This window comes from Denticeps clupeoides, chromosome 7 (assembly GCF_900700375.1).
Source record: "Denticeps clupeoides chromosome 7, fDenClu1.1, whole genome shotgun sequence".
Classification (NCBI taxonomy): domain Eukaryota; kingdom Metazoa; phylum Chordata; class Actinopteri; order Clupeiformes; family Denticipitidae; genus Denticeps; species Denticeps clupeoides.
The window spans coordinates 12188910-12211062 of NC_041713.1; the positions used below are offsets into that span (position 1 = coordinate 12188910).

The 22153-nt window shown below is 42.2% G+C and overlaps 1 protein-coding gene across 1 annotated transcript in view; it reads right to left on the minus strand.

Moving 5' to 3' along the window:
- Window positions 1-22153, minus strand: part of rab11fip4a (RAB11 family interacting protein 4 (class II) a) — a 35254-nt gene that overhangs the window by 1951 nt on the left and 11150 nt on the right. The window contains exons 4-14 of the mRNA XM_028987457.1: window positions 5506-5699; window positions 5205-5372; window positions 4572-4706; window positions 2901-2936; window positions 2472-2571; window positions 2291-2394; window positions 2055-2195; window positions 897-978; window positions 544-681; window positions 295-444; window positions 34-177 (exon numbers count right to left, since the gene is read on the minus strand). Coding sequence (XP_028843290.1) covers window positions 34-177; window positions 295-444; window positions 544-681; window positions 897-978; window positions 2055-2195; window positions 2291-2394; window positions 2472-2571; window positions 2901-2936; window positions 4572-4706; window positions 5205-5372; window positions 5506-5699 — 1392 coding nt within the window. The remainder of the gene's footprint in view (window positions 1-33; window positions 178-294; window positions 445-543; window positions 682-896; window positions 979-2054; window positions 2196-2290; window positions 2395-2471; window positions 2572-2900; window positions 2937-4571; window positions 4707-5204; window positions 5373-5505; window positions 5700-22153) is intronic.

Sequence of the window (22153 nt, forward strand, 5' to 3'; positions counted from 1 at the left end):
CCACACACTCACAAAACCTCCACCTTTACTCACCTCATCCCGAGAGGCATTGTCAATCTCAGCAGCCAAGGACTGGGCCTTGGTGGGGCAGGAGAATAAGTTTTTGGCCTCATACAGGCTCAGAGTGAGGATCTGCGCATTCAAGTCATCATTCTGGTCCCTCAGTTTATAGTTCTCCTACACAGACACCAGCAACAAAGGATTTTCATGACTAAATTGTTCTATAAAATTGAGACCCAAGGAATGGTGAAAAACCAAAAAGAGTGTCTTAGCTCACTGCGACTATGTCTGTACCTGTTTGAGACGCTTGACCTCGTGCTCAAGCTCAATTTCCCGAGTCTTGGCATTGTACTCTGATAGGCCGACTGCAGAGCCCCGCCCACGCTCTGACTCCAGCTTGAACAGCTGCAGGTGCTCCAGCTCTCGACGTAGGTCCTCTATCAGCTACACCCAATTATGTGAACACAGAAGAAGAGAATGTTTTGTCACACATTAAGTTGTATCTGTATACATTGTACCTGTATGCATTTATGAGTGCCCAACCTCTTGCATGGCTTCTCTCTCCTTTTGAAACTCATGCCTGTTCTGCCACAGCTTGTCCATCATCTTCCTGTACAGATCCATCTCATCCTTCAGACGCAAACTTGTGTCCTCCAGTTTATCCGTCATTCGCTGCTTTTCCTGCAGTGCCACAGTCAGAATCCCTCTTCATTATGATTCAGAGAGATTCACAACTATCACACTTTCCTGCATGTTCTGATGGCTCTTGTTCTGAGTGTGAGGGCAATATGATGTGTGAAGAGAACAAACTAGTGTGTCTATAGTGTGTAGTATTTGTGTGCACACCCATGTGTGTGTGTGTTTGTGTGCGTGTGTGCATGCACATGCTTCCACACCTGGTCCAGTTTTTCAGTCTGAGACTTCAGTCTGCACACATTCACCTTCATATCCCCATTTTCTTCCTCAAGCTGCTGGACTCTGAATCAGAGACACACACTCCATTAGTCACAGACCAAAAAGTGTCACAAGGGTGAATGTCAGGTTTTGACCCTACATGTGACATGACTGATGGGAAAGACCGGGGCTCTTGATCTTTACTGTGGCTTACTGTATTGGTAGTATTAGTGTTACATTAGTGTTTCATTGTGTCACTATGATACATAACTTGTTTTGTGGCTTTTTTTATTGTTGTCGGTTTTAGCTGAGAAAGAAGCAAACAAATCTTTCATTTGTGCTTCTTTATAAACAACACGTACTGCAATTCCAGTTCATTGTGAGATTTTAATTAAGGGTGAAATCGTGCATTTTGTGTAATACTGGAAAATTGTGGTTGACAATATAGTCACTGATATATATATATAAAAAACAAATAGTGCTTTAGTGCTAACTCTCATTTCACTGTAAATAGCTTCACAAAATTTGAAGTGAGTGGTACCTAGCAGAAACCAGGGGTTGCTCTGACATCCGAATCATTCTGAATTCATCCATACATTCAACCAAAATCAACAGTCACATATTCTCTCAAGCCTGCCAGGTCCATTGGAGCTTATATAATGGGTACTACGTTCTTGATGCAATGTCTGTGAGAGCAACATAGTGTTAATGATAAGTTATTTGCACTGGTCCTACATTTCTAGAGGTAGTGTGTCTAGCTTAAAAATTAAGTTGGAGACAATATCCCCAATTAATTCCTGGTTATAGACTCCTAAATCTTCACTTCCATCACATTAATATTCATAGAAATGTAATTAAAATATGTGAGTGCTATGATGATGTTGAGCTGATTTTTTTGTAATCAATTTCACATTTCACATATATAAGACATTTTTGTCAAGAGTGTTTGATAAACTCACATTCACTAGATCACAATTGGACTGCTTGAATAAAAGTGCTGAATTTAACATTGACCCCCACTTTTTTATACACACATATATTCACTCTAATACAGTATTTCAGCACTATGTGTATATGCATTCAGTATTAATAGAGCTGTATCCAGGTCAGGAATTGATCTGCGCGTAGTACGTGCACTAAATGCTATTAATTGCTCTTGCCTGTTAGTGAGGAGTTCAATCTCATGGCTTTTGTCTCTTTCCAACTTGCTGTAGGCCTCCCTGTGCCTCTTCAGTTCTTCCTCAAGATTCTGCTCTTCCCGAGTCTCCTGGTCTTTAATCTGTTCCTCAAGTTCATGGACCCTACACACACACACAAATACACAGACACATGTCTGCAATTGCAGGTCTGCTGCACAGATATGACATCTAATGACAATCAGGATTAATTCCCTTACCTGTGGACTAGGTCGGTATTCTCCTGCTTCAGTTTGGACTTGAGGTCCCCATTGGCCAGACTGTCATTCTCCAACTCTGTCACCTTCTTCTCCAGATAACTCACCTGGACAGGTACACCAAAATAAACTATTAGGTCAGATTTGGTCAGGTTTGAAAGCAGTTCTGTGTTTTAGCAGGCACCTTCTCAGTAATGTCTACATCACAGGAGTCAATGCTGTCCCTGAACAGGTCCTCAGTGCTGCCCTGACTGCTGCTGAAGTTGCTGTGGTGGAAAAGCTGCCTGTAGTTCAGTAAAGGAATTTGACAAAGATATTTTAGGGTGACTTCATATTGTAGCAATTGGCAGATCCAACCTTTTATGTCAATTGATATAGTTCCTCTTTATTAACCAATTAAATTTTACTACATTTTATTACTATATAATTACATGGTTAGTGGTTAATTAGCCGTGTGTGATGCATCAATTTCTCACACAGGTCAGTGAAATGCACATACTGGCCCTGCAGAGTTGATGCCAATAAAATTTTATCTTAATGTTGTCCTTGTACCTAAGAACAAATACAATATTCAAATTGAGAAATTTTAAATTTTCAAATATCATGGCCTTACCGTCCAAAAGCAGTGCTTGATATTTTCCGATTCGGGCTGAAAAACAGAAAAAAAGTCTTTATGGACTCTAAACATAGATTTCATGCTGTCCAGTTTTATACTATTACAGACTTATATTTCCCCTGTGCATCTGCTGCCTTGCTCAAAATGACATCTGGTTGTAGCTGACGATGACAATACAGGCATATTATATCTAGATAAACTTGCGCTATACTTGTATGAGCAGGAAGAAATGGTGGCCTTTTCCAGGCTTTTTGAGTTCAAGCATCTAATCCAAGCCTTCCCACGTCACACTTTACACTTTAAACGCTCCCTACCCCCCATTAGTTTCCTATTTTCCTGAATGCTGAGCCTCAGCTGACCTTAAGTGTGGACAACATACAGTCGCAAACACCCAAACAGGGAATGCATGAAGCTTAGGTTGGGGATAACAACCGATCATGGCACAAGCAGTGCAATGATCGGTGTAATCCCTGTCCCAAGATCTAAAATAGCACACCTGAGTGCTCTAAACAGTCTTTACATAATGCCAGGACACGTCACTCCGGGATTCAGTTACATCATTCCATATCTGCCAGCTCCCCTGTCCCCTTCTCTCTCTCTGTCTGTCTCTCTCATTCATGTTCTTCTTTATCCGGCCAACATACTGCTGCCGCAGACTGTAACTGCAGGTGACAGGCTTCAAACGCCTCATGAAAGTGGTGCTCAGTTCTCTGTGCTCTGTCCTGTAGTGAGACTACTGCTGAAGGTGTGGACGAGTGTACAATGCAACAACGAGATGGTGTACCTACAGGGCAGTTTTGTATGAGCACTACATCACATTGTTGAACAATTCTGTGGGACGTGGTTCTAACTACTGACTCAGGTAGCGTGAAACTGATCTGTTTTTTAAACGGTCTTTGTGAATGCACCACAATTAACTAAATAACTAACTATTCATCAATGCCATTATGACTTAAATGCCACCTGAATGGCACTAACATTCACATATTGAAAAGGTCAAACCAATTTGTCAAGTGCTTCAAATGCTTTAACGCCATGGAATCCTTTTGAGACAAATCGTTATTTAAATCTTTTGAGTGACTCTGGCATTTGCAGATTTTTATTATATCTCATTCAACAAAGGGTGAGAGACTCACATGGAGTTCAGTGACAATTATATTCACTGGGACATGTAATAAAATTTACTGCACCAGGGCGGCCATGGAAACAGTTGTTCTAATGATGCTCTTCCTCTGATAAGGGTTCTGAGGAAGGGGGGTGTGATTAAAGTGGCCATAAAGTAAATCAGGCTGTAAGAACCTATCCTGTCCCAGCATACACTAGGGGACACAAGGCTATTTAGCACCTGCTAAAGTGATGCATGCCAGGGAAGCTCTGTGGGGGGCTCGAGGCTCCTGCATAATCACACTGCTGCCGCAGTTCCTGAATTTACTGAGGGTGAGGTGAAAGTGAACGTAAATCAGCAGCCTCTCAGCTATAACAAGCCATTCGGCTATAACATGCACTGGATAGTGACACCGTGTTGTAGGATTGACTTCAGAAATGGATTATAGCTGGTGAGGTCAGTGTTGGGAGTTTCAGATTTCCCACTGCTGTTAAAATTTCATTTAAGAAACTTAAAAATTATGTCAGCTCAAGATAGCATAAAGATAGTATAAAGATACCGACCTGTTGGCTTTGAGGTTTTTTAGCCGAGCCTCCAGGTCATTCAGCAGGTTGACCTTTTTGCAGCACTGGGAACAGTAGACATCCAGCAGCTCACTGTTGTACAAGTGCCTGATCTTCTGAGGGGTCTGACCCGCACTGCAGAAATCAGATTTATTGCAGATCAAGTTGGTTCAGGATTCCATTATGAACACTTTCAGAATGAATATATTTCATCATTTATATGTCCTTTTAAATGAGAGGCCTTGGGTTGTAAGTAACAACTTAGGATATCGAAAATTGATAATCATTCCTCAGATGGAGGATGCCAATTTTACAGGAACACCATCAATATTGATAACATTTAGGCTTCCAAGGTTGTTAATCCTAAATTACTCCTAACACGATCAAATGAAAGATGCTGCCATTTCAGACAACCTGATTTGCCTTAATACATTATGAAAGCCAAAGAGCCTTTAACCCAATTAAATAAGTCCTATTAATTCCCAAGAAAGAGAAGAGGGTCTCTAAGGCTTTGTTAGGATTATTCTGGCAGAAGCTATAAAAGTATAGCAAGTAAGATCTGGCATCTGGCAAACACAGTAGGGGGTTGGGTTCCAAAAGCAGCTCATTCATTGAAGGTAGATTACTAAGCACCTGGATGGGAGGGAGGAGCCAAGGTCAGAGAAGCCATTTGTTCGCGTCTCATCATCAGGACAGGGACTGCTGGGAGTAAAGTCGACGTCCTCACCCTCACCGTAGTCCTCAAACTGCTCCTCATTGGAGATGACTGAGGCAGAGGCTGAGGGAATCAGCTGACCACAACTACAACATACAAAAAAAATATTTCAGTTTAGCTCAGAATATAGCTTTTGGTACCTTGAAGTTTCAGTTGTAAAAATACATGAATTTCAATGTCAAGACATGTAAAATAATTTAAACTACAATCCACACTAACTTGTTCCCTGGTAGGAAGAGACCACCAAGGCCTTCCTCCTTGTCGTCATGACGACAGCCGTCGGTTTCCGACCCTGCGCTGTCCATGTCTGACTCGTGTATGTCACGGCCGCTCAGGCTGTCCTCGTACAACTGACAGTCGGGATATGGCCGTGTGCACATGATGATTGGTGGGCCCAGCCCTGGTTCTCCGTGCTGCAGAGATAAAAGAAGAATATATACTCTCTCCATAAGAAACATGGCTGATTGTTGTTAAGGTCTCTCATATTATAAATACAGTGAGATAAGACTAGACAATGGGTCAAAGGTCAGAGAAAGTGTAGGTTACTCAGGTCACCAAGACTGCCTCAGCTGCTTCCTCCTCATTTAAGACAAATAACACTCAGAATGCAGTGAATAACATGACCTGAAGACATGACCCTATCATGTCTATATGCTATAAATGTATCAGGAATTATTGTCCTTTCATATATTTAAATTATCTAAGGGTGGCTGTAATCTAATTTGAATTCATGTCATTAGAGGAGAGTAGAGGACACATCTGCTTAGTCTCGCACTTTTGTCCTTATTATTATCAAGGTCTGTTCTCTAAGAAATTTATAAGGAAAATGTTTCCCTGGGAGTGTGTGCTGTACCGCTGTGTCTGATCTGTTCTGTGTGTACCTGCCTGTGCATTTAGTGTGTTTGTGTTATTGTGTGTGTGTGTTGTGCCAGGCCTCCTGATATTTATAGCACCCATTAGGATGGTGGTGTATTCATATTGAGCATCATTGGAGAGGTGAGTTATGGCTGTCAGACCACAGCATCTTCACACTAGCAAGGTTCTGTGCATGTGGTCAAGTAGGGCATAGCAATACTGGAAATTATGGATATTGTGATTAAAAATCATGTAATATTAGGATGTTGATATTGCTTAGCCTTATTTACAGAAAGTACATGTCACGTCTGACCAAAAAAGAGAACCGTTCTTCTGAAAATGAATTGTGTGAGTTTCTGACTGGTCCATTTACAAAACAGACACTCCCTTAAAACATGCAAGAGTCTGAAATGAAATGTCTGAGAGTAAAAAAAAAAACAGGACAATGAAAGTCCAGTGTGTTTCTGTCTACGGACATAGTATTATTGTTTAATAGGAATACATATGTGTGTTTAATAATAACCTAGTGGTTAAGGAAGTGGCCCTGTTGCCAGTTCAAATCCCTATCCGCAAAGGTGCCACTGAGCAAAGCACCGTCCCCACACACTGCTCCCCGGGCGCCTGTCATGGCTGCCCACTGCTCACCAAGGGTGATGGGTTAAAAGCAGAGGACACATTTTGTTCTGTCCCCATGTGCTGTGCTGCAGTGTTTCACAATCACTTCACTTAAGTTAACTTTAACATGCATCATCATAGCATTGATGCATCAACTGATCCAGTGACTTGTTCTCATTCTCCCCTGTGTATTTGTAACAAACTGTTAGAGAACAAGATAACCAAATGTTCACACATATATATACACACAAATACACACCATTTAATCCAAAATACTGAGGTGTGTGGTAAGCAGGTGTGTGTAAATGAGCTGAGTCCAATGAAACAGAACCCATCTACAGCAGCTTTATTCAGGTCACACTGCAGTGGCTTAGAGCATTTAGAATGAATCAATTTATCGAAAAACAAAGCAGCAAAAAAAAAAAACATCACAATGCAACTGGATAAGCCTTGTACATGCAAACGGGACAGACTTCCAAAATGAAATGACGTGCTGCAATTTCTGCAACATATGGTGTAGGGTAACTCACTTTGTTACTCCCAGATCTCCTCTGGGTTTCTGGTTGGATTTAGTTTATCAGTAAATCAGTATATGGTTGTATGACTGTTTGTATGGATTTGGTTTTGTAGCCTAGCAGTCAATGAACTTGTCATGGATTTGAAGGCCATGCCTGCTACTGCCATTGTTAACCTCAGCAAGAGACTTAACCTAAGGAGGACTAAACCTCGAAACCTGGACAGGAAGGTATAATGCATGGTTTTGGTATTTGGTATTTGTTATTATGTAAGTGTGCAGAAACTAATGAAGTCAGCAGTTGGCTCCTTTTCCTTCTTAGCCATTGGCAGAAAAGATGATCACATGACCACTCTGACCTCAAATTCTGGCAAGGAAAAGAATTATATAACATAAAGTGAGCATCATACAAAGTGACAAAAAAAAACTTCACTGTGTGCATCAGCTAGGGTGGTGCACACACTCAACACAGTATAGAAACAGCAGTAGAACAGGACTATGCTTAGAAAAACATGATGCATTGAAATTAATTCAGAATACAGAATACAGAACTGATACAAATACAGTTCCATTATTACTTATTGTAGAGTGATTATGTGTGTGTAAAGGGATGGTAGCCTGCTGTACTTCTGTTGTGCCTGTGCCCCCTCTCTGTCTTACATTTGGCATGTAAATAATAAATGGCATGTCGTCCCTTCCAGACAGCTGCAGCAACATCTGTCTGACTGGGAGTGGCACGTTCGTACTGAACATGAACCTTTCTATGATCCTGATCAGAGCTTTATTCATTCTCAGGGGTGTATGTTCTCAGGGGTGTAACATGTATTCCTAACATTCAAAAGTTACAGGGTATTATAGAAACAATAACCATATAGTTTTTGTTGTGAGGTAGTTAGTGGGAAGCCATCCATTAAATCATACAGTGTCTCTCCAGGGTGATGCTACAGAGGTGGGGTGGAATGAGGTGTGTGGCTCATGCAGTCGGTGCTCTCAGATCAGTTTATAGAGGTGGAGAGAGATACAGATACTCATGAGCTGGTCTATAAAGAGACAGAGAGAAGAGAGGTGGAGGTGTGAAGCAGGAGTGTCTAGGGTGCATGTGTGTGTGCATCTGTAATAGTCATACACACACACACACACACTTGCGCAGTCCACAGTAACAGCGTTCTCATCGTATAAACCTGTCAGCCGGCTTTCATGTGAGAACGAATGGCTGCTAATAAAAGCTGAATTTGGGCAGAGCTGAGTGCCTTTGTGGCTTAACAGCAAACAAAGGAGCTCTTGACCATTGGTATTGTGTGTGTGTGTGTGTGTGTGTGTGTGTGTGTTTGTATGTTGAACTGCCTCCCTCCTCGTCTGTGAAGAGAGGAGCGCTGGTCTCATTCTTCAGCATAAATAATACAGATGTTTATGTCTGAAGGCTCTGCTGATGACTGGAAAGATGGTGAGGTGCATAATGGGTGTGATCTATGTGCATATGGATTGTGTGTGAGTGTTTAGATGCAGAGAAAGAAAATGAGAGAGAGAGAGAGAGAGAGAGAGAGAGAGAGAGTGCAATGTAATTCGGCTGAGGAATGTCAGAAACATATTGAGACGAGGACGGGAAAAGTACTTGTTTAGTGAGAGAGGAAATCCGTGTGTGTGTGTGTGTGTGTGTGTATTTGTTTGAGAGCATTATTTGTTTTAGGTCTATGTTCTCTCTGTGGAAACAAATAAATTCATCTACGTGTGCTTAAAACGTGTGTAGAGGATGGACTACAACAGCAAATTATACACATACACACACACACACACACACGGACATACATAACTCCACATGTGTTCATTCATAGTTTTGATGACTTCAGTGAGAATCTACCAATGTAGATTCATGAAAATAAAGAAAACACACAAGGTGTGTCCAAACTTTTTGCCTGTACTGTGTATATATACACACACACACACACACACACACACACACATATATATATATATATATATATATATATAAACGGCCAGAGCATGGCTACAACGGCAGTTAACATCGCTCAACTGACCCATGTCTGGGGTGGTAGTAGCCTAGTGGGTAACAATGGGGTTACAATGGGGTAAGTGGGTTCAAATCCCACTTACTACCATTGTGTCCCTGAGCAAGACACTTAACCCTAAATTGCTCCAGGGAGACTGTCCCTGTAACTACTGATTGTAAGTCGCTCTGGATAAGGGCGTCTGATAAATGCTGTAAATGTAAATGTAAATGTCTGGCTGCATGTGGCTGGCACAGATGTGGGCGGGTCGGTGGAGGAGGCTCAGCCCACACACAGCAGATGAAGGCAGGGCAGGAACACAGGCAGACATGAGTCATAATCCAACACTGTGCAGCTTCATCAGTGTCTTCCTCCTGCACCCGTTATTTTTTAGAGGAACTCTTTGATATCAGTAATCCTGGGAAGGTATGAGGTAGGAACTGAGGAACTCATACGTGGAACATGACAGTCCTGTAATGGATGTGTTTCATAAAAGACCAGTAATTTATCTTCAATGATTTAATGATAACTTCAGTCCTCCTGGACCAATATATGGTTGTCCAAGGCTGACTGACTAGTTAATTGACAATTTGTCTAACCAAACTAGCCATTTATAAGATATCGGCCAGGATCATAATATATGCACCCACCAAACATGCATAAATATTTATAGCTTTTCATAGGAGGGTCTGTGTGTTGCATCATGTACATGTACGTTCCAGGAAAGGAGATATGTAACCAGACAACATGAAAGTTAAACTTGATGAACCAACCAGCAAAACCACAGACTTCATGTAACATGCATGTAACCGTGCTTACGCTCAGAGAAACGCTCAGACCAATGATGCATCGCAAATGCGTAAACAGGAGGCCAGAACAGCAGCAATTAACCAGCCCATGGAGCGATGACTTTAAAAGTCCGTTTGTGTTGTGAAGTGGGAGCTTGATTATTAGCTTGTCGGGCAGCGGCAATAAAAAGCTGCAACTGCAAATCACAACAGATCGATAATCTCGACTGTTACAACCCGCAAAGGGGGTTCGTTCCATCGAATATAAAGTCTGGAAGAGTCGTTCGATTCCCTTAATGTTCTGTATACGCACTTGCACGTATATACATAAAAAAATAAGAATTTTGACTAGCCGATGGGCGTACCTTCAGTCATCCAAAACATTAGCAGCAGCGGTGGCGGCAGCAGCAGCTGTGTGTAAAACTTCGGAAGGATGACAGTGGTGAGCACACTCGCGGCGGCGGCTGGCCGTCAGCCCCGGCTCTGTTAAAGTTTAACCAGCCAGAGGCACTTTGTTCAAGAGAGCAAAGCAAAACAAAACCCCCAGTGCGAAAATGGAGGCGACCGGCTGAGAAAGAATTTGAATGTGCAACCCCCACCCCCGCCCCACTATTGTTGCCTGACCTTTCCCCAAAAAAACGGAGCTCCTATTCAGCTCCTTCAACAGGGGAAAGGCGACGATGTTCCGGAGCCCCCACCCCGACCAAGCGCCGCCGGCAGCAGGTGGTCTTCAAACCGTCAAGACGTCCTGCAACCATCCTCCACCCTGCTCCCCGAAAACATACTGAGCCCCCCCACTCCCTTCATCTATCAGCTGTATTCAAATCTCCAAGGTCGTTTATCCCCAGCAAACCCCCCCCCCGCTCGACCACGGCGGCACCAAACTCCACATTCCTGTACACTCCGGACCCCACCCTACCACCATGTGCACAGCATTCAAAACCACGGCATGCGTGTGGTCAGTTCTGGGGTTGTGGAGTTGATGAGGCAGGAGGTCACCAACGTTTGCATGGGGTGGGGGGGGGACTGAGACGCCAACGACCAAGGCTAGAGACAAACGTACAAGTTCCAATTAGCATTTCAATAGATTGACCCTCTAACGGATTCCCCCCCAGGGAAAGTTCTGCAGGACAAGCTCTGCAAATATGAAAAACTAAACATTCTGTTTACTTCCTGGTTTCTAAATATTATTTTCAAATCATTTGATTATATGAATTTATAGCACTTTTTAGACCATTCCTAAGGGTTCAGACCTCTACTAGTTGCATCTCATAAATTAATTTCAATTGAATTAAATTCAAATTGGTAAACCTATTGTTATGTTATTTTATAATCAAAAATGTGCTCACTGATGGGCTCTTTCTGAAGTGAGAGTCATTGGCATGCTGTGTCCTGAAACAGGTGCTCAGACAACCCCACAGATCATAGAATGACAGGGGACATAACCGTCCCAGCACCTCGAATGCGCACACACAGAGCCTCAGGAAACAGATAGAAGAGCAACTGAAGAAATGCTGAGGGCTGAAACAATGGGCTTCGCTCCTCGACTGCAGAATCTTTATCTGCCCTGTTTTTCCCGTCTCCCCTGTCAGGAAGCGGTTCCTCCTCTTACCCTGTCGATCGCTACAGAGCTTCCATCGCCTCCAGTGCGGTGGGCTACACCGGCCAGACCACCATCAGCAGAAGACATCCACGGTCCGGCCCCGACAGTAGGTCCTTACACAGTCCAACAGGTGAGCACAGACGGAGACGGAACACGGCGCTTCTCAGCTGCGTTACAATCAGCAGAGTGCGACCGGGAGGGCTGCAACCATTCAAAATGAGCTTAATCCTTCCTCACACAGACACACACACACACACACACACACAAGCTCTGTCACTCAGACATGCTCATGCTCGCACACACTCACTCAGATCTGGCAACGGCAAGCCACTCCTCCCAGCAATCCACCTCTGCTCTCCCTCCCGTCTCCCGCACAATCTCAGAGGTGTTGCTAGGCAACTGTTCAGCTGGGCCGTCCCTAGCCGTGACATCAGCCAAAGTGTGAATGCTCTCTCTCTCTCACACACACACACACACACTGCTACAACATTTCATCCTGTTTCCATGGGAACAGAGTGGATGTGTAGGTGGTGTGAGCCCCACACAGTCATTATTTATATCACCTGCACACAACACACACATTTTTTTCCACACAGCTTAGAGCAGGAACTGGTTATTAATGGCCGAGTAAAAATAATCTAGAGGAATTGTGTTTTTTTTTTTATATATATTTTTCAAAATTCCAGCACACACACTTACTTCCTTTCCAGTTCCGCATCTCATACCTACAATATTCTGTATTGTCACATAGAATTGTATATACATGTAGTCAGAAAAAGATCATGTATAGACACAACAAAATTAAATTAATAAAATGTTGCTTTTAAGATAAGCCAAGGACATATAAAACAAGAAAACAGAGACTTTTAAGAAAACTGATAAGGCCCTGTAACCCCCTAATCTCCTTCTATTAATCATTAGAGCATGGGTCGTCTGGTTATGATGAGGTCAGCACTGAGTGCTGCTCAGGAAAAGGCCATCAGCTCAGCAGCGTGAGCGCTTCGCGGTTGCATGTGCTTCAGAGAGACGGGGAGAGAAAGAGAGGCGTCTGCACTGCCCCACTTTTCCTCCTCTCGTCTCCCAGGAGCTCATTGCAGCAGAGACCCTCACCAGCACCCCACCCTGCTACTGCAGCCGACGCTCCACCATCACTCTCCTTATCTCCTACATGCACCAAACAGCCCAGTCTCACTGCAACCACTACAAGGAAAGCAGAGAATTGTCAGCTGCTGCATCACTGAGACCGTAAATGGCGGAAGAAAGCAGGAAGAGAGATGTTTTTAGAAGAATACTTGAGTCAACGATCACGCTGCTTTTTGGCTTTTTTTTTCTGTGCAGGTGGTGCTGAGGTCCTGTTGCTGTGTTTTATTACACTGCTGCTGTGCATTTGGCAGCACTACCTCATCCATTTTGGGCTTTTTTTTAATTAACCAAATCTACCCCGTACCTTTACTCACAGTCATTTGAACTCTGACTGTTGGTAATACAGTGAAGAGTCTGGAAAGTCAAAGGTCCAAAATGATATTTCAGCCAGTTGTGACCATCACCACCCATTTAAAATATACATGTGATGTAAATATTATTACAATGCTCACTCGTTTGCCTATAATAATGTCTTAATAATAATTATAGAAGCAGTGTATGTGACAGACCTACTTATCTTTGCTTATTAACAACAAACTGAGAATCCTGTGGTCTCCTCAAGCAGATTATGGGCTCAGTACAGAGAGTCCAAGATCCGAGACCCCTCCCCTCCATCATCGTCCCCTCCCTGCTGCCTCCGTCCCCCTCTGAAGGACAGTCCAGCTGTGATGCAAAGCCACACAGCAACACACAAACAAACAAATAAATAAAAATCTCCACAAGCGCCCTCAAGCTTAAAATGTTTGACAGGAACTTCAAAGGCAAGCTGACTGCCTGCCAAAAAGACAGTGAAATGGAGGAGGGGTAGAGAGAGCAGGAGAGCAGCACCGTGCATACAAATATCACAGCAATCGTCCACAGCCTCAGATCAGAGCGCAGGTCTGCAGGTCCCAGCAGGGGGCAGGAAAAAAAAAACCCACCAGCCTCCACTAACAAATAAAAATCCAGGAGCGTCTGACTCATCTGCAAGTCAGACGTTCTTCTGCTATAGTCCTGATTATAACAGAGAACAAGAGAAATAGAACACGAGAGTCCGCTGGTCACCTGACACGGACTGCGAGTGGATTCGCGGGGATCCTGCATATAAAACAACCGACACAGTTCACCAATCAGAACGCTTGAATTACAGCGCTGATAGTCATTCTACATGTTGGGTTTGACACAGCGTGATGTCCTGAGATGTCTGCAGCAGAGTCTGATGATGCCACCAACATGTCGCCAGAGGTATGAGGGGAATAGAAAATGAAGGTAAAACTGAGGAGGAAGAGAGGATCTATTGACAGGGGGGTTGTAATGTATCCAGGATGAGGATGTAAGGTGTGTAAAAGTTTTCAATTATCTCTAAAGTTAACCTTCAGGGTGTCTGAAAAAATTACACTCAAACTAAAAAGGTTAGAGGTGCAGCAAGCAGACCTTTCTTGTTGACATTCTTCACAACGTGACATTCTTGACTTGTGAACATTTCTTGTGCTCTATGTATTGTACAGCTCAACAAAAAGTGCTTTATGGAGGCTTTATGGCTCTGTATGAGGAGATCTATACTTTGGAACCACAACTCATGACAGTATAGACAGATGAAAAACTAAAACCCCTCAAAGGAAGGCTATCATATGGTGGTTTGTTGACTGCGGTGTCTGAGAATGATGCTGTATGATGACTGAAGGCCACAGCACCAGTCAAATAAGGACAAAAATGCCTCATCAGAAGGTGATCTCCCATAAGCAGTGTTAGCCTGGTTAAGGAAGTGAGATACTGAGGTACGTTTGCGCAAGGTATTGTCCCATTGCTCCCTGGGCACCATTCACAGATGCCAAATGTTCCTACATGGGACGGGTTAAAGGGAAAGATCATAGTTCATTGTGTGCTGTGCTGAGATGTCTCACAAAGACAAATAATCACCTTCACTACAGGCACAAACAGACCTCGACCAGCAGTATGAAGTTCTCCACTCATTCTGCCATCTGTATATTTACAGTCCCGTCTCTTCTGTCTTTTTTATTTAATGTCTCTCAGTGCAGTTGCCGGTGTGGTCCGGTGTGAGTTCACAGAGGGCCATTACAACCAGGACCGATAAGAGGGTAAATGTGCTGAGGACCTATCACACAGTATCTGTAGATACATATAGAGGCAGAGATGGATGGGGTTGCCATTGTCCGACCCACTGCAGTCCACAGTTAATGGCTTTTCCTGTACACTGGATCTATGGGGTATAAAAGTTTATGGATTAATTGCACCGTTATTCTTCAGTGCTTTAGGGTCACACATTTTACAGTTATTTCTCTGTCTTTAAATAGAAAAAAACTATTGATTTTCTTTTCTTCCATCTCCCAAAGTGTAATAACAACCCTCAGAAAAAAAAGTTCACTGAAGTCATCTTGTGTGAAACTTTCAGAAGAGCTGACATTTACATTTACATTTACATCATTTATCAGACGCCCTTATCCAGAGCGACTTACAGGGACAGTCCCCCTGGAGCAATTTAGGGTTAAGTGTCTTGCTCAGGGACACAATGGTAGTAAGTGGGATTAGAACCCGGGTCTTCTGGTTCATAGGCGAGTGTGTTACCCACTAGGCTACTACCACCCCCTACCACCCCACTACAGTCCCTGACAAAAGTCTTGTTGTTTATCTATTTTGTAGAAACACCTGCTATTAACCTGACTTTTAATTAATCAATTGGTGTTAGAAATAGCTCGTATGAAAAGCTAAAACCCTACCAAATAATGTTTAATGCATTGAAATGAATTAGTTTCACTGAAAAAAATATTTAATCAAGACAGAAAGGTCAAATTTTGGCAATACAAAACTTTTGTTGCCGATACAGAAATTGAACAAATTTACTGCAAATACAAAAATATGTCAGCAAATTAAGTAGTGCTGTGAGATCCAAATTTAATATCTTGTATGAATTCCATGAGCTTGAAGGTTTGGCAAGGATTCATTCAATTAATTGATGAAGTCATGCCTCCCTTGCCTCCCTTTGCCTTGAGGAACATTGATATGGAGATGGAAGTATGTGATGGAGCATCATCCTGCTGCAGAATTTGGCCTCTTTTATGGTTGGGAATATAAAAGGTAGCTAAGATTTCGTGGTATTTCAGACTATTGATGTTGCCTTCCACCCTGCAGATCTCTCGCACACCCCCATACTGGATGTAACCCCGGACCATGAGTTTTCCGCCAGCAAACCTCACTGTTTTCTGGGTGAATCTCGGATCCATGCGGGCTCCAGTAGGTCTCCTACAATATTTGCGGCGACTATGATGTAGATTAATCTGAAAAATCCACCTTCTGCCACTTTTCCAGCGTCCATCCTTTTAGCAGGCTGTGGGCCTTGGCAAATGCCACACAGTTTTTCAATTGTCATTTGTTTAGTGTTGGCTTCTGTGTGTAATATATTTACATGAAGGATTTAAATAATACAGAATGAAGAAGTAGGGTGCAGGAGAGCTGTCAATCATCACTATGGGCTCCTCCTTTTTCAAACTTTGTTCATTAAAGTTCATCATTTGAGAAACTTGATTAGAAATATATTTCAGCAGCACTTGAGGACAAATTGTACACAAGCGACAAGACTTATGTCAGGGACTTTATAAAGTGATTAAACAGCACTGCAGGGATACATTTTTTATTACAATTTCAGTCTAAGTTCATAATAAATTTAACCAAAAATCCCAGTGAATTCTCATTACTGAAATGTGCAGACAAGTTGTTAAGGTTATCAAAGTATGGCAAAAATTATGCTAAATATGTATATTTATTTATGTGCCAAATTTTGCACTATTGTCACAATGCTCATTTCATTACATTTAGCAGATGCCCTAATCAAGAGCACATTACAATCACTAGTTACAAGAACCATAGGCATATGGGTAAAAAAGGCCCTAAAAAGCCAGATACAACATCCATTATATTCAAACTGAAGGTTCTTTTCTTCACCAGTATGCAGGCACTAAGCTCATATTTCAAAAGTTGACAGAGATGACAGCAACAGAGAATAGCGATGTAACCTGTTGTAGTATCCCCCCTTTTTAATGATGCATGACAAAGCAGAGAGGAACCGTGCCCTTAGGCAGTGGCCGTTCGCATGCAAAATCAGACCCGAAATGACCTTACTTGCATGCTGAACAGCAGATTCTGTTCTAATTCACCTTCACTTCACAACGCCACCCTACCACCTACAGTTAAAGGCATGGCAGGTATGTTAAGAGAAGCACATAAAGTTAAACAAGATGCTCAAAAGTACGACACGTCATTCAGGGCGGTTAAAAGTAAAGCTACTAATACCTCTAATCATAGCGGCAGAGGGAGAGAAACAGATTATCCACTCATTATGCACAATTCCTACTGGTTCGAGTGGGAGCAGGCTTTTATTCATCGGTCATCCCCACTCCTCTGCTCTGCTGCAGCAGGCAGCACACACAAATACACACGAGTACAGCACACACACCAACACACACTCACACACATGTTATACGAGAGTAAAAGCAGCCATACGAGCGACAGTATGAAACAGAGAGGAGAGAAGAAGAGACGGGGGTTCCCACACCCCACTGAGTCTCAATGACACCGAAGGTCGTCTTCGCTGGAACAGTATCGCCCAGCGCTGACATTCGGCTGATTCTTAGCAGAGAGCAGAACAGCCACTGGTAATAGCACATTCTTTCCCTGCGCCACTGTATTAAACATTAAAAATATTCTTTACATATGTACAGACGCACCAAAACACATGCACCTATTACAATAAGCACCTCCAGGACCTAAATCATGGCCCGGCACATCCTGTGGATGATGACAATGATTTTCCCGGTTATCAGTCAGAGTAATCTCTCTGACAGGCCTCATTAGTAAAGACTCAGCTTGACCGTCTGACCCTCTCTAATTCAGGCGCTCAGAAGGGGAACCGCCGTGGGAGCCTCATCAACGGCCATCGCATGATCACTCCAAATCTGAAATCTCACTGAAGAGCGTACAGAGAGGCCATCTCTCTCCCGAAAACACCCACTGCACTCTGGTGCACAGCAACACCGCCTCCCCCCACTTTCTCTCAGTTGGTAGAACAGAAAATTGATTCACCAGAGGAGCGACGATAAGAGTGAGGACGGGGGTAATGCGTCTCAATCTGTGTAAAAACTGTCCCCCTGTCTCTGGCAGGCTGTTTGTTTAGGAGAGGTTGTGATTGGATTTGAAGAGATGAGATGGGAAGGATCATTCAGAACGCTGTTGCTGCTGCGGCTGTGAAGGAGATCAATTGCAATCCCACAATCACCTACTTTGATTGCAGTGTAGATTCTATACTATATAATCAATCTGCACAAACAACACAACATGCCAGTTTATGCAAGTCTCACCAACGATGCTTGATTTCATGTACATTTATAATATTTGTGCAGAACTAAGATTTGCAGCATTTACCTTATTCAGAGGGACTTACAATCAGTAGTGACAGGGACAGTCCCCCCTTTGTGTCTTGCTCAGGGACACAATGGTTGTAAGTGGGGTTTGAACCTGTGACTTATTGTGCCGAATACATTTTGTACCTCATCTCAATATAAGATATTTGTTTAAGTTATACATTCAAAATTTCCTATGTTGGAACAACTAAAAAGGAATTGTGATTCAGATCAAATGTGATGCTCAATGAAATAAAGATATTGCCAAATATATATTGAGAAGAGGTACAAATGCTTGTATGGCGTAAGTATTCGGCAGTGTAATCAGAAAGGTTGCCGTTTCGAATTCCGAGCCGCCAAAGTGCCACTGAGCAAAGCACCGTCCCCACACACTGCTCCCCAGGCGCCTGTCATGGCTGCCCACTGCTCACTAAAGGTGATGGGTTAAAAGCAGAGGACACATTTTGCTGTGCTGCAGTGTATCACAATGATACTTTTGAAACAATGAAACTTTTTTTTTTTTTTATTTGAGTTGTGATTGGCTGGGAGGCTTTTTACTATCATTTACAGTTCATGACATCAAGATGAAATGATGTTGCTAAATCTGTTTTTGTTGTTAATAATCAAGGTTGTGGTGTGCTATATATCAGAACTGGTAGATTATTGTGTAATATTACTGTATTAATCCTTCATTACATAATCACAGACTATTAATTCCCAAAACACAGAGAAGATATTCCAACTACTGAAATCAGTGTTTATAATATATGGAATGACATAGAATATCAAATCAGATCACAAACTGAGATGATTATATATAAAAAAATGAATATGTGAATATGTGGTTTTGTTATATATTTACCAGTACTTTCTGTGCATTTCATTCATGTGCTCCTGCACAGAAGGTACAACAGACAACAGGTTTAACTGTACTCTTAACTGAGTTAAGAGTATCTGTGTAAATCTGAGTCTTATCAGATTAGGCCTGTTAACTGTTCTGTCCTGAAGAGGTGACCAGTGCATCAGAAAAGATTATGAATGAACTCAGTTCAAGCGTCACAATGACGATAATGCCTCACATACTCTCCACATCAAATTTTACATGCTAATTATGTTTTTTACCAGGGTGATTTTGGTCATTATAAAGTCTACATTATTTAGTATGTAAACTGTGTGAAATGTTAAGATATGCATTCTTTATAATAATCAGGTGGGGTCATGGTTTGTATGTTGTTCAGGTACAGAAACCCTGATCTCAGAATTACAACATAACAGCACACACATGCAGAATCTAGATCTCACACTGCTCCTTGAACAAGGTAATCTGAGGTCATCTACACTCCACCTAGTTGAGGACACCTTCTCTAAAATATCAAGGTGAGCTCACATCATGGTCAGAACTCTTCAGAATCAACTGGAGCCCACTCCGCTCTCCAAAGGTCAGGCTCAGCGGAAGTCGATAATGTTCTGCTTGTAAACGTGGTTCTACAGATGAAACTAAAGCCTGAACAGTCCACAGGAGCTCCTGACATCTGCTAATTCCCACTGCAGAGACTCATTCTGTCGAACCTTGAGGAAAGTGGGAGAAAGAACTCACATGCAATGCAAATCATAGTGATGCCAATATGCTCCACTTGAGTGAATCTGCTTTAAATACAAAAAAAGTGCATCAGGTACATTGTACAAACCTTCATATTTCATCTCTTTATTTTCTTTCAGCAGGATGGAAAAACTGTCAGCACTGCCGCATGGTGCTTTCATGTCATCTGTGGTCACTTCCACCACATAGGCATTCTAACAGCAGGACTCACATCCTGGCAAAGTGAAAGTGGGATTCGATGGCCTCACTTACTGGTCCCCACAGTGTTTATGTGTATTGGGGTTAAGGTGGTCAGCACAGTGTGGGAAAGTCAGCAGGAAAAATAAATACCACCAATGACATATTTCATCCATTTTTTTCCACATGGAAAACATACAATTCCTCGGCTTGAAAGTGGGCAACTGTATTTAAAGCACACGTGATGGGTACTGAATGGTAATTTCAACCTTTAATCACCATTTAACACTCATTCCAGATAATCACCATTTAACACTCATTCCTTTTTAATCCTTAATGCACCCATGCATTTGTTAATTGAGAGAGCACCAGTGTGCTGACCATATTTTAATAAAAAACATTTATTTAAACCACATACACCTACAAAACATGACATTTATAATGCTAATGTAAGATTAATATGGTTATTTCAACATATATTATTTCAACCTGTTTTTAATATTATTTCAAATGTCTGTCAAAAGCAGAAAGTTTGAAGATGGATCGACTCAGGGTTTCTTGAGCTCGTTTAATTATGAATCTGAAGAGAGCAGAGTGTCGTCTTGCATTCTGGAGGCACTTCCTCTAATCATTTTTTTTATCATTTTTTAAAAAAGGTCCTGACAGCCTTGAGGCTGTCAAAAACTCTCTCCCTCTACCACTCCCTGTGTTACACATTTAAAGAATGCAAAGACAAAAATATAAAAAAATTATTAAATTCCCTCTTTAATCCTCATGTACAGCCATGTACATACTACCATTGTGTCCCTGAGCAAGACACTTAACCCTGAACTCCTCCAGGAGACTGTCCCTGTAAGTAATGATTGTAAGTCGCTCTGAAAAAAAGGCATTTGATAAATGCCATAAATGTAAATTTCATAATGCAAAAGTGCCAGTCTGTATTCTGTAAACATATTAAGTGGACCAACTCAAATTAGTAGTAACAGGGACAGTCCCACTGGAGACACTCAGGGTTGTGCCGGGCCAAGTGTCCTGCTCAGGGACACAATGGTAGTAAGTGGGGTTTGAACCTGTGACGTTGTGGTCTTCTGGTTCACCAAGCTAATACCACCCTACCCATGCCTCCATGTACCTCATATTGGACAAATTATGTTTATGGTAATACATGAAACTCAGGGTCTAAACCAATTTGGGTTTGTGAAACCACAGAAACTAAAATGACACCATTTCTGTAATGTTGGGGAGTAGGCAAACACATCAGTGTTTTTTTACAGTACTCTACTTTTACACTCTACCGCCCCCTACTGGCAGCATTTGAGTATACCTTTTTAACTGGGTCATGGAGTATTGCTCAGCATCCTGGTGGGAGAGTGTTTGGGGGGCTTACAGAGAAAGTCAAGGTCAGTAGCATTTTACTGAGGACTATCAGCAATTAGAATACACTGAAGACACTTTTTTCCTTATTGTAACATTTAGCACCTTACATAAAAAAAGATTTAAAAAACAATTATAAGCTTGCTGAACTTGAAAATTAGAACATCACAGTTATATTTAGCTGTGGTAGTAGTGGTAGTAGCCTAGTGGGTAACACACGGGACTATGAACCAGAAGGCCCAGGTTCAAACCCCACATACTATCATTGTGTCCTTTAGCAAGACACTTAACTCTGAACCCCTCCAGGAGACTGTCCCTGTAACTAATGATTGTAAGTCGCTCTGAAAAAAGGCATCTGATAAATGTAAGTTTTATTAATGCAAAAGTTCCAGTCTGTATTCTGTAAACATAATAAGAGGACCAACTCGGACTTGGATCTCTAACAAAGAGGAAAACAATATGATCTTGCTGCACATTTTGCATTTGATTCTGAAAAAATATCTAGCCAGTCAATGAGCCTCAAGTGCCTCCAGACTCCCAAGTTGCTGAACCCTGTTGTAGATGCATCTACATATGTTACACCCACTTCCTTGTCAAGTGAAATTACTTTAAATTAAATGCCGCAGAGTCTTGTGATGTGGGACATGCAACCACTGCGCCATTCAACCAAGATTCCACTGTCTTCCTCCTATTCACCCTCCCAAAACCACTCCCATGGAGTGATCAGGGCTCCTTAATCAGGTGCAGCAGCACTGGCTGTGAGCTGTCACATCAATTCAGTAGTTGGCTGAGTGAATGT